Below are 11,654 nucleotides of genomic sequence, written 5' to 3' on the forward strand. Positions count from 1 at the left end.
TATGGGATAAAATTAATTTACTTAATAATTAATTAATTTAAATTACTTTTAATAGAAAATTTTAATTTTACTTTTAAAGAATTTGGCTAAAAACCAATTATTAAGGTATTTTAAGGTATTTTAAGTAAAAATAAGTTAATTAAATACTAATAAGTAAAACTTAAACTTTAAACTTTAGGGGGTTGGCGCGCGAAGCGCGCAGGGGGGCGAAGCCCCCCTAGTAGATTATATATATATATATATATATATATATATATATATATATATATATATAGCAATCAAACATTCATACTGGTATAGAGACTAAATTAAAGAACATTCTGCATCCCTCATCCTGAGACAAATTAAATAAGAAAAACGTGTGAGTCTTACATCTTGGGACGTCACACCTCCCTCTTAGAGAAATGTCGTTTCAAGAAAAGATAGTAATTAAAAGAAATCCTAATAACTAAAGTGAGTGGTTGCAGAATGGGTAACTTTTGTTTAAAATGCCAATTTCCAAAATATTCAGGTAAATATTCTTTTATCACTGACTTATTCGCGGTGCTCAGCTTTATTAATCACCCACGAATAACTGTAGCGTTATGCGATGATTTGTTTATTTCTTATTTAAATTTTTTTTTTATTTATTTACTTTAATTAAAATTGTTTTATTTTATTGGTCAGTTAAATATTATTGTGTTTAGAGAAAAGGAAAAGAATCATTCTAACTTTACGTTAAGTTGCTTTTATATTAATGAATATAAATTTTAATTTATTTATTTAAAATTCTTACTTTTATGATTGAAAATTTATTTAAATAATTAATTGATTATTTATTTTTTGTTATTTATTATAGTTTCTTCTTAAATTTAGTAGACCCCTTTTTTTAATTTAATTTTTTTTTTAAATTCTTTGTGAAAGTAATATGAATCATGGATTGAATAAAATAATTCTTTTTATCTTATTACATAAAAGTATTGTTACCTTTCTCTTAAAGATAATTTGAGCTTGGATTTAAATCTTAAGAGGTGATGATGTTTTTGTTTAGGAAATATCCTTGGGAAAGTGTTGCTAAAAGTTAACATAACCAAGAAATAATTTTCCTACTCATCGATTAGTCCATGAATGGTACCTGTGAACATATACTTGAAATTTTCGTATTAGGACAAATTCCTTAATGGTCGGATTCATCAGAAGTACAAGGATAAAAATGTTTGATTTTATCCATGTGCTTAACCATTCGCTTTCCAGACGAAGAATCCTTCACAATGACATTATTTGTGTCCTCGAGGACTTCGACGATTTCTAGAGGTCCGTCATAATAACGATCGAACTTGTTTTTGCGCGGTTCGCGAAGGTACAGAAATTGATCGCCCGGTTCAAAACTCTTTTCGTTCAAGTGACGGTCATAATAATGTTTTGATCGCACTTTCGATTCGGTAAGATTTTTACCGGCTAAGGAACGTAACTCATCGAGGCAGATCATGAGATTGCTTAAATATGTTCCATACGTTTCGAGAACTTCCGAGGATGGAAACGCTGTTGGAAGCCTTGCTTCCTTACCAAAAACAAGACGGTATGGAGAGAATTTTGTTCCTTCATGTACGGATGTATTGTACGATAACATTGCGAAGGGTAAATATTCGTCCCAATTGTCGTCATAATCTTCGAGATAGTGTTTCAGATAATCGGACAATACCTGATGACTCCTTTCAAGACTACCGTTACTCTGCGGGTGATAACCCGAGGTTGTTAGTTGTCTGATTTTAAAGAGCTTTGTTAGTTTTCCTATCAAAAAATTGATAAAACTCGTTCCTCGGTCAGAAAGGATCGCTCTAGGACAACCATACACGGCGATGAATTCTCGAGCGAAAGCATCGGCAATAGTAGTAGCTCTGATGTTTGGTAGAGCAACTGCAAGACAATATTTTGTCAAATTGCACTGCATGGTCAAAATATGACGATTACCATCACGTGTGGGATACTCCTCAATAATGGCCACTCTTTTGTCAGGAGAAGGGGTTGTGATTTTACCTAGACAAAAGGTTACTGAAAGATCGCTTCCAGAGAAAACTCTACGCAATATGTTGCGTAATGCTTGCTCCGGAATACTCTCTCGTGTTCCATCAATTCGAGAAATTCTCACAGTTGTCGAATTCGTTTCGATCATCGCTCTTTTTAACCCGTGGATTGCTGAGTAAACATCGTCTTCACTCAACTGATCGAAATAGTAATCTCGGCAAACTAATCCAAATAGTTTTATTTTCCCGCATTTGGAAACGATAACCGAGCCCTTTCGAGGTTTCTGTTCGCGAAGCATCAATTCATTTACGAATCCTAATTCGGTCAAGAGCCGACCAATCGGCGTGGATAATTTACAATCAGCTGCGATAAAATAAGCGTAATTATCTCGCGACATTAATAAAAAATCATTTGTAGTCTCCACGGATCCGAGAGAAGTCAGTGAAGGGGATAATCTCAATGGTTGTTGTGTGGGCGGGTCAGGAGATATGGTTTCGTACAGTCCGAGTATTTTTGGCTGTTTCTCCTTACCTGCAGGTGCTTCAGAAGTTTTCTCGATTTCATTAATAATCTCATTCCTAATTGGAGGATACGCGATAGGCGTTGATTGCGAAGAAGGGGGCAATCTTGAAAATTTCGGTGTTTGAAAATCTAAAGTTGACCTATTTCCTTCAGGAGTTTTATTCACGCTTTCCTGCAATGCGGTTGTTTCTACCTCGGATTCTGCGCTTGAGTAAACAGATTCGGAATCAGAAGGATTTTTTTCTGGAGGTAGAATAGTGATCGATGGAGTATTTACTTCTCAAACTGTTTTATCGAAATCTGTCAATAAGGTTGCTTCTTCTGAGCACGATGATTGGCTATTGTAACTCGAATTATTATTATTCTGATTCGGCGAAGAAGGTGAAGGAGAAACCACAATGGAATCCGGATCAACCTTGATAGTGATTTCGATAGGTTGAGAAATCGGTTCCCTAAACAAATTTTCGATTGAGACAGGAACATTATTGCTAACTACTTGATCATTATCGCTGGAAGAGAAAGAAGGGACATAGTCTTCGTCGGATTCGTACCAAGAAATTTTCTTTCTCAATGTTCGAAATTTAGTTACGCGTGTCGAATCGGATTCTCGATCAGATGATGAAGACGTTATTTTACGCGCACGTTTATCTCTCGATTCTTTGTAATTAAGTCTTGGTTTTTGTCTATTACGCGATCGAACTCGCTCGCCGATTCCCGCATTATCATTTTCGGAATCAGTACCGGAACTTCCAAGATAAATTTCATTTGCTAAAGCATTTTTCTTTGCTCGGCCACGCTTTTTTCGAGTATCTTCAACATCCAAAGGCAAAATTCTTATTTCATGCACTTGACATTCGCCTTTCTCGTCAGGTGGATTGCGAGAAAGTGCATCTGCGTTTTTGTTTGTTTTCCCACATTTGTATACGATTTCGTATTTAAAATCTCGGAGTTTTAAACGCCAGCGAGTCAAGCGAGAGGACGGATCTTTCACTGAGTAAAGCCACACAAGGGCCTGATGATCAGTAACTATCAGAAAATTTTGTCCATACAAATAATGCCTGAAATGTTTTACATATTCTACTACAGCAAGACACTCACGCTCTGTTGTAGAATAGTTTCGCTCAGCCTTTGTAAGCAAACGTGACGCGTACGCAATGGGCAAGTCGTGCCTAACCTTTCCCTGACTAAGAACAGCTCCAATTGCGTAATCAGAAGCATCAGTAGTCAGGAGAAAAGGTTGCTCAAAATCAGGAAATTAAAGAATGGGAGAGTTAGTTAAAACTTCCTTCATGTCTTCGAAACTTCGCTCTTGCACCTCCCCCCATTCGAATTTCGAATTTTGTTTTAAAAGGTCAGACAGAGGCTTTGTTCTTGCAGCAAAGTCAGCTATGAATTTTCTGTAGTAACCGACCAATCCCAAAAATTCTCTAATATTTTTAGGATTTTTCGGTACAGGGAATTTTTTCACTGCTTCGACCTTTGCTGGGTCAGGACTTACGCCATCTTCCGAAAGAATGTGACCTAAGTATTTGACCTTGGTGGAGAGGAAAGCACACTTCTCCGGTTGCAGGCGAAGACCGGCGGAAGCCAGGCGCGAGAAAAGGCGCCGAGCTTTGCCCGTATGTTCGGCTATACTCAACGCAAAGATGACAATGTCATCGAGATAAACGAACAATTCTGTGCCTTGCAGACCTGTTAAGACGCGATTCATTAAGCGTTGGAAAGTAGCAGGCGCTCCTTTTAAACCGAAAGGCATTCTTAAATATTCATAGTGTCCGTTATTGGTAGAGAACGCAGTTTTTGGGCTGTCAGCGGGATTCGTAGGAATCTGATGGAAGCCGCTGGCCAAATCGAACACAAAAATATTTAGCTTTTCCGATGTTTTCCAAAATTTCCGTGATATTGGGGAGGGGGGAAAGCGTCCCCGATCGTTTTTGAATTTAGCGCGCGAAAATCGATTACTAATCGCCACTTTCGATTGCCCTTAGAATCTGCCTTCTTTGGGACAATCCAAAGAGGAGAATTGTAAGGAGAATTTGATTCCTTGAGCACACCGAGCTCTTAGAGTTTCTTTATTTGCTTTATAACTTCTTCCTTGTGAATAGGTGGAAAACGATATTGTTTCGTTGATAGAGGCACGTCATCCGTAGTGGGGATAGAGTGTTGTTCTAACGTGGTGGAAGGAAACTTATCGCCGGGAAGATAAAACAAATAAGGATATTCTTTTATCAATTCAACTACACTTTCTCTTTCTTCGCGTGGTAAATTTTTTATACCAATTCAATCGCAAATTCTTCGAACTCTTTGTCTTTTTGAAAGACGAGGACCAGTTCAATTTTTCATTACTTTGTCGAGAGGTTCGTCAGACTCGGAGGAAGAATTTTCGTCATACACGTCATAGGGTATGATTGTTTGAGGAGCGACTTGGATTTCGACATCCTCGTAACCAACATTATACGCAACTACATGACATTTGCCATTTTCGTTTGAAACGGCTGCATTCCCTACTTTAATACCTTTCCCGGCATCGAGAAGAGGTAGGAATCCCTCCTTGCAGTCATTATTTATGACGTCAATGGGGATAACCTGTCGTGTACGAGCTTGTATTCTGAAAACCGGTGTTTTTGTTTCGGGTTTCAAATTAACGTTCTGATTTTCATCTTGCGATTCCGACGAGTTAAGAAAAGGGATTGGCGTTATTGGCCTACTAATAGTCACTACTGCTTTGTGACTGTACGATATAGTAGCTTGTTCCTGATAAAAGTATTCTCCTCCGAGAATACCATCGTCGGGAACTCTAAGTTCTATAGGCATTACATGGAATTTAACAGGTGTATCGAAAACATCCAAAATGGCAGTACGGTAGGACGGAATTGATCCATCTGTTATTCCAGTAATGGTGATCGTATCCTGATTATTTATTTCTACGTCATCGGATAAACAAGATTTTTTTATTAAGTTAACCGCGCAGCCCGTGTCGACCAGAAAAATTCCCTTTTGAGATTTCATTTGCCTAATGTTAACCTCGATAGTTGGGCATCGGGTATAACAGTCTTCGCACCTGACGTTGAAGCGGTCACTGCGATTCGTGCATAATTTACAGGTGCGCTCGTCGTCTCGTTGGATCGACGAGCGCTTTGGGAGTTTAAATGTTTTGAGTTCGCGTCAACTTGGTTTCCCTTCTGTTCTTGGTTCACGGGTGAATAAGAACGAGAAAAATTTGACGGCGAATTATTTCTCCTAGGATTCAACGGATTACGGCACCGATAAGTTTCGTGCCCAACGTCATTACAAAACGCGCAAAATGGTACACGGTTCGAGTCCGTTTTCTGTTTATCGTTCCAAGAAACTGTCTTGGGTTTAGGATCATATAATTGATTAGGTTGCGACTTTGAAGCAGGATGTAAGGGGTGACTACGTTCGAGAACGTGCACAGGGTGATCATAACGCTGTGTTGAATCAAAATAATCGAGAGAACGTCGCGGCGACGGTGATCGAGAATAATGATCATACGTGCTACTTTCTCTGCGGCGATTATATGAGTTTGGATGAAAATTTTGTGTTGACGAACGATGTCTTTCCTTTTCAAAATTATTTCCATAAAAATTTTCTCCAAAATCTTGTCCATATGAAGGTGACAAATCCCTACGAGAATACCTAACGGCGGTTTCACGAGTTCGAATTCTATTTCTCGCACAACGTTCAGGCATCAACGATAAGGCGGCTTTGGCACCTCGTACGATATTTAACACGCGCATTCCGTACTGCATGACGCTTTCGTCGGGTAGCATCGCTACTCTCGATAATTCTTGATGGTACACAAGCAAGTGCATTCTGCAGGTATTGGAATAAAGTGTTTGAATCTGGTTGTGTCATTTTGATTTTTTTTCTAAATATTTATCATGAATAGAATAACGACAAAAAAAATAAGAGAATAATTGAACTAAGATATAGAGTTTCAGATTTAATGATTAACGGATTTGTAATTTATTTACTAAAAATAATGGGAACATAAGAAAGATAATTTTTTTTCAAAAAGGTAGCAGTTCTCTAATAAAGAAAATGATACTCAAAATATCGATTATTCTACAATTATTTGAAATAAATGCGCTAAATCATTGCATCTACAAATATGTGGTTTTAGTTTTTCCTAATTAGAAATCTAACACTCATATTAAATTCGAATACCATTGGAAGCACACAATAAATAGATTGGAAACGAAAGTCAGCACATAGAATAAAATCTTTAAAATTAGAAATTTTAAGATTTATATTATTATCAAAATAATATTATATAATCAATAATAGTAGTATAAAGATAAAGTATTATTAAAATAGAGAATAATTATAGTACAGTTATATTAAAATGGTATAGTTAATAAAAGTAGATGAAAGAAGAAAAAAAATAAGATTGTTAAGAACAATCAAGGTAAAAGAGAATTTAAGAAATTCTTTAATAACAATAAGTAGTCAAACAGAATCCCACCGCTGCCACCAAAAATATCTTATGTTACGACATGAGATATCGTGAAAAAGATAAAACTTGTATAATAAAATATATATACTAAAGAGATTTAATAATTTGAATAATTATTAAATTTCGATTTCTTTTTAAAGAGAAGTTCACAACAAAAAAAGAGAAGTAATCTGCCTATTTAAAAGTGAATTTAAATTGTAAGAAAATTATGTCTATAATCTCGAGCGGCAAAAATTATAGATCGTGGGATCTTGTTTATTTTTAAGAGTAGAAACTCACCTTATTGTTATTAAGGAAAAAGGAAGGAAAAAAAAGAAACTAGATAGTTAAAATCTTGATTTATTACACAACTTACTAATTTCTTATATGTTGATTAAATATCCAAAAGTTTGTCAATTACACACCAGTCAGTAAAAAATTCACAAAAGATAATGAGTTAATTCACGAATGTCTTTAAATGCTTTAATTATTTTAAGTTCACACTGTTTTTGTTTTCGCGATTGAAAATAAAATAGACAAGATAGTAAAATAATTATTATTATTTTTTTTTTATCGGGTATTCCGGAAAAATGAAGTTTAGTTCCTAGCTCGTTAAATTAACCCGAGGATTTATTCGTTTAGAAGAATTCGCGTTTTCAGTCACGAAGACTGCGAAAACTTAAAGTTGAACCTCGAAGGTTTATTTTAAACAAGGAGGGAACCAAAGTCAAAATATCGCGGAAGAAGCCCGAAATGGAACTGAAGTGTTAAGGGTAAAAAGACGCTCTCGTTACCCAAGCCATTTCCTCCCACTCTCAAGAAAAGTGTGCAAAAATTTTGGGTAGGGGAAATTTTGGGAAAACTAGGTGGTTGATTGGATTTGGTGAAAATCAGGCAAAAAACAGTCAACGCCCTAGACAAAAAAAAACCATGAGTCGTAGACCAGCGGTCCAGGTACCTCCTGGGTTAAGTGCAATAAAACATTTGGCAAACAGCCGTTTGTCGAACGTGCGTAGCTGAATCTTCTCGGGATTAGCTAATTGCACTTTTATTGCTAGGTTCGACAGCACTTAACCAAGTATCGGATTTTGCTCAAGTTATAAAGTTTTTATGTACATACTTCCTCTTTGGGCCTTATCTTCACAGATGTTGGACCATACTAAGAGTAGAAGTGAAATGTTCAAAAATGTATTGTTGTTTGGTTTTCTAGGCACATTGCTATTGAAAGCCGTTTCAATTTCTTATAAACTTTTATAGGTAGGTTTTGGGAAATGAGAATTTTCGCACGCCTCCCCCAAGAACAAGAATAAAAAACCTGAGGAACCAGATGTAAATTATTTCCCTTTTACTTCTTAAAAGATCGTGAGAAAGTATAAAAAAACTGTTTAAGATAGATATAAAATATAAGTATAAAATGTCGATGTAAATGTCGTTGTTAATAATATAGAAATTAATATATAGTTAATAGCATAATAATGAGTAGTAATGGTTAATTATATAGAACATTCAAATAGGATAAAATTCAAACAATATAGATTATATATATATAGCAATCAAACATTTATACTGGTATAGAGACTAAATTAAAGAACATTCTGCATCCCTCATCCTGAGACAAATTAAATAAGAAAAACGTGTGAGTCTTACATCTTGGGACGTCACAAAAGAAAGTCGAATTTGCAATTTAGATCCTTTTTTGAACAAAGACAATATTTTATGTGTAGGGGGTCGTTTAAAAAATGCGAGTATTTCTTTTAATGCTCGTCACCCCATAATATTGCCAAAATCAAACTTTTTAACCGATCTTATTATTCAACATTATCATTTAATACATTATCACAGTGGTATACAGACCACTTTGTACACTATACGACAAAAATATTGTCGAAATCAAATAAGAAAAATAATTCGTAAATGTGTACCTTGTTTTTGCGTAAAACCAAGATTCGCTGATTATAAAATGGAAAACTCACCAAGCGCACGTGTAAATAAAACGCGTCCATTTAATTGTGTGGGGATTGATTACTGTGTTCCTTTTTATATAATGGAACGTAAGTACAGAAATTTAAAAAAGATAAAAATTTATGTTTCTGTTTTTGTTTGCATGGCAATCAAAGCAATTCATATCGAAGTTGTAAGTGATTTGAGTACGGAAGGTTTTTTAGGTGCCTTAAGAAGATTCATTGCAAGTCGAGGGAAACCTCAATCTATATATTGTGATAACGGTACAAATTTTCAAGGCGCTAAAAATGAATTAAATGAGTTACTTGTTCTTTTAAATTCAGATAAATCTAAAAATGATGTTTACAATTTTTCAACCAATAATGGTATCGACTTTCACTTTATCCCACCCTGTTCTCCTCACTTTGGAGGTTTATGGGAAGCTGGGGTAAAATCGTATAAACAGCATTTCAAACGAGTAGCTTCTAATTCATTATTAACATTGGAAGAATTCAATACTCTTTCTATAGAAATAGAGTCAATTTTGAATTCAAGACCATTAACACCTATTTCCACAGACGTAAATGATCATACAGTATTAACACCTGGACACTTTTTGATTGGCGATTCATTAACAAATTTACCTGAGCCTGATTTTACTCCTCTACCTTCTAATCGTTTATCAGCTTGGCAATTAATTATTAAAATACGTCAAGATTTTTGGAGAAGGTGGAACCTTGAGTATCTAAATAAGTTAACAGTTCGCCAAAAATGGTGCACAGATACTATCAATCCAAAAGAAGGTTTGTTAGTAATATTAAAGGAAGACAATATTCCTTGTATGCAATGTCCGTTAGCAAGGATTCATGCAGTACATTCTGGAAATGATGGTGTTGTGCGTAGTGTGACATTAAATTTGTCAAATAAACTTTTAAAAAGGCCTGTTAAAAAAATTTCAATTTTGCCTATAAACTATAATAATGTTGAGTGAATGTTGCTCGTTAACTCCCAACGGGGGGAGTATGTTTATGATTATTATAAAGACAAGGAATTATTAAATGTAAAAGAAATTAAACTATATTAAACGTAATTATATTAGTTAACAAATTTGCTTCTCAATACTTATTTTTTGTATTTTTAAACATAGATATAAGATAATATATCATTTCTTCAAATTATTGATATTAAGCTTCAAATTTCATTGTACACGTGCGTTTGACGAATTGTCCCTCCAAAAGTTCTACACTGGAGGAGAAAGATTTTTGTTTATAATATCCCTTCCTACTAAAAAGATACTCTGAATAAAGGAACCTCTGAGGAGACACTCTTGTAAGAAAGACTTCAGTAGCACTTGAACCAATGTATATAAATGTATGTTTGAAAATTTACATTATTAAAAAGTTTGATTAATTTTTTCTAAATCATTATTAATTGATCATTTAAACCCTTTTTACAAACCATACTAAATAATCTTTCCAACGATTAACCTCGATGGAAAGGTACTAAATAAAAAATTATTAGTACACCTTTAAACAGTCTTTTACTATTTTTATATATGCTTTAAAATTGAAAATTTAAACAAAATCAGCGGTTTACGTTTTAACACTATAAGTTATTTACTTTTCTTTTATTAAGCGATATTAATTTTCCCATAGCTGATTTTACTTTAATATATGTGCAACATTAATAAAAAAAATTAAAACCTAAAAAAATTCCCTTTTTTTATTTTATCTGCAATTTTTTAACGTGCAAATTATTAATTTTTTTGTCATGGACGAGTTTGGTTTTCATCCACCACCAAACGTCACGTCCAAATGAGACAAATGAGATGTCATTTTGTTCAGTAGAATGTGCACTTTTGTCTTAGCATACACAATTTTTCACATTTTCAACCTCTTCACTGCCACTGACCTCTATAGCGGCCCAAAAATGTCGTGCCCTGTATGTCCAGGACCGTTATAACGCATCCAAAAAAAGACATTGAAATGTTAATGAATCTAATTAAAAATGCCTACTCGGGGGTTTTCGGGGTCGTTGATTCCAAATCCATGGTCGAAAATTCAAAATTCAAAATGGCGGCTTCAAAATAGCACCAAAAAAAATGTTGAAGTTACGAATTCGTTAATTTAAAAATTTTTTAGGCCACTATTTTGAAGCCAAATTTCAATTTTTGACTACGAATTAAAAGAATAAAATATATTTTTCTTTAATATTTATGACAAAAAAACTTCATTTTAATTGAACTGCACAGTGGGCCAGAAACCTCGTTTGAATGGCCAAAATACAATTTTTTAAAAGTAATTTAAATAAAATATGCATAACCCTATCTTATGCTATATGTTTTTATACAAAATATTGTGTCATTGACAATTTTTATTTATACATTTTTTTAGAGAAAGTTTGAAGATTAAAATTGTATTCAAAATACTAGATGTCAGAACGAAGTTCTAACTTTTTTAAAAATAATAGTACATTATGCAACAAGGGAGGTAAGTCCGAGTTTATGTACCGAGCACAATATTGAAAAACGAGTCGTAGCACGAGCGAGTACTTTATTGACTTGTGAGCGGTCAATAATGTACCCTTTATCTTTCTAGGGCTATAATGGTTTTTTTATTGACTGCTGGGTTATAAGGGGGAACTTAGTACGCGCCTGTAAAGGTAGATAAAGTGACCATAATACAGGCGTTATAAATTCTGAATGAATAAGTTCTTATAATATATGCTCAGT

At 34.4% G+C, this 11,654-nt stretch overlaps 1 protein-coding gene across 1 annotated transcript; it reads right to left on the reverse strand.

The window, feature by feature from the left end:
* Window positions 1–5,531: 5,531 nt before the first annotated feature.
* Window positions 5,532–6,359, reverse strand: LOC122502311. Its single transcript, XM_043612296.1, has one exon. The coding sequence runs from the start codon at window positions 6,357–6,359 to the stop codon at window positions 5,532–5,534; it is 828 nt and encodes a 275-aa protein (XP_043468231.1).
* Between the last annotated feature and the right edge of the window lie 5,295 nt (window positions 6,360–11,654).

Source organism: Leptopilina heterotoma, unplaced genomic scaffold (genome assembly GCF_015476425.1).
Source record: "Leptopilina heterotoma isolate Lh14 unplaced genomic scaffold, ASM1547642v1 Lhet_227, whole genome shotgun sequence".
In the NCBI taxonomy this organism is placed as follows: Eukaryota; Metazoa; Arthropoda; class Insecta; order Hymenoptera; family Figitidae; genus Leptopilina; species Leptopilina heterotoma.

Coding starts and splice junctions, on each gene's coding strand:
- LOC122502311 (XM_043612296.1), bottom strand. CDS start 6,359: ATGCACTTGCTTGTGTACCATCAAGAATTATCGAGAGTAGCGATGCTA.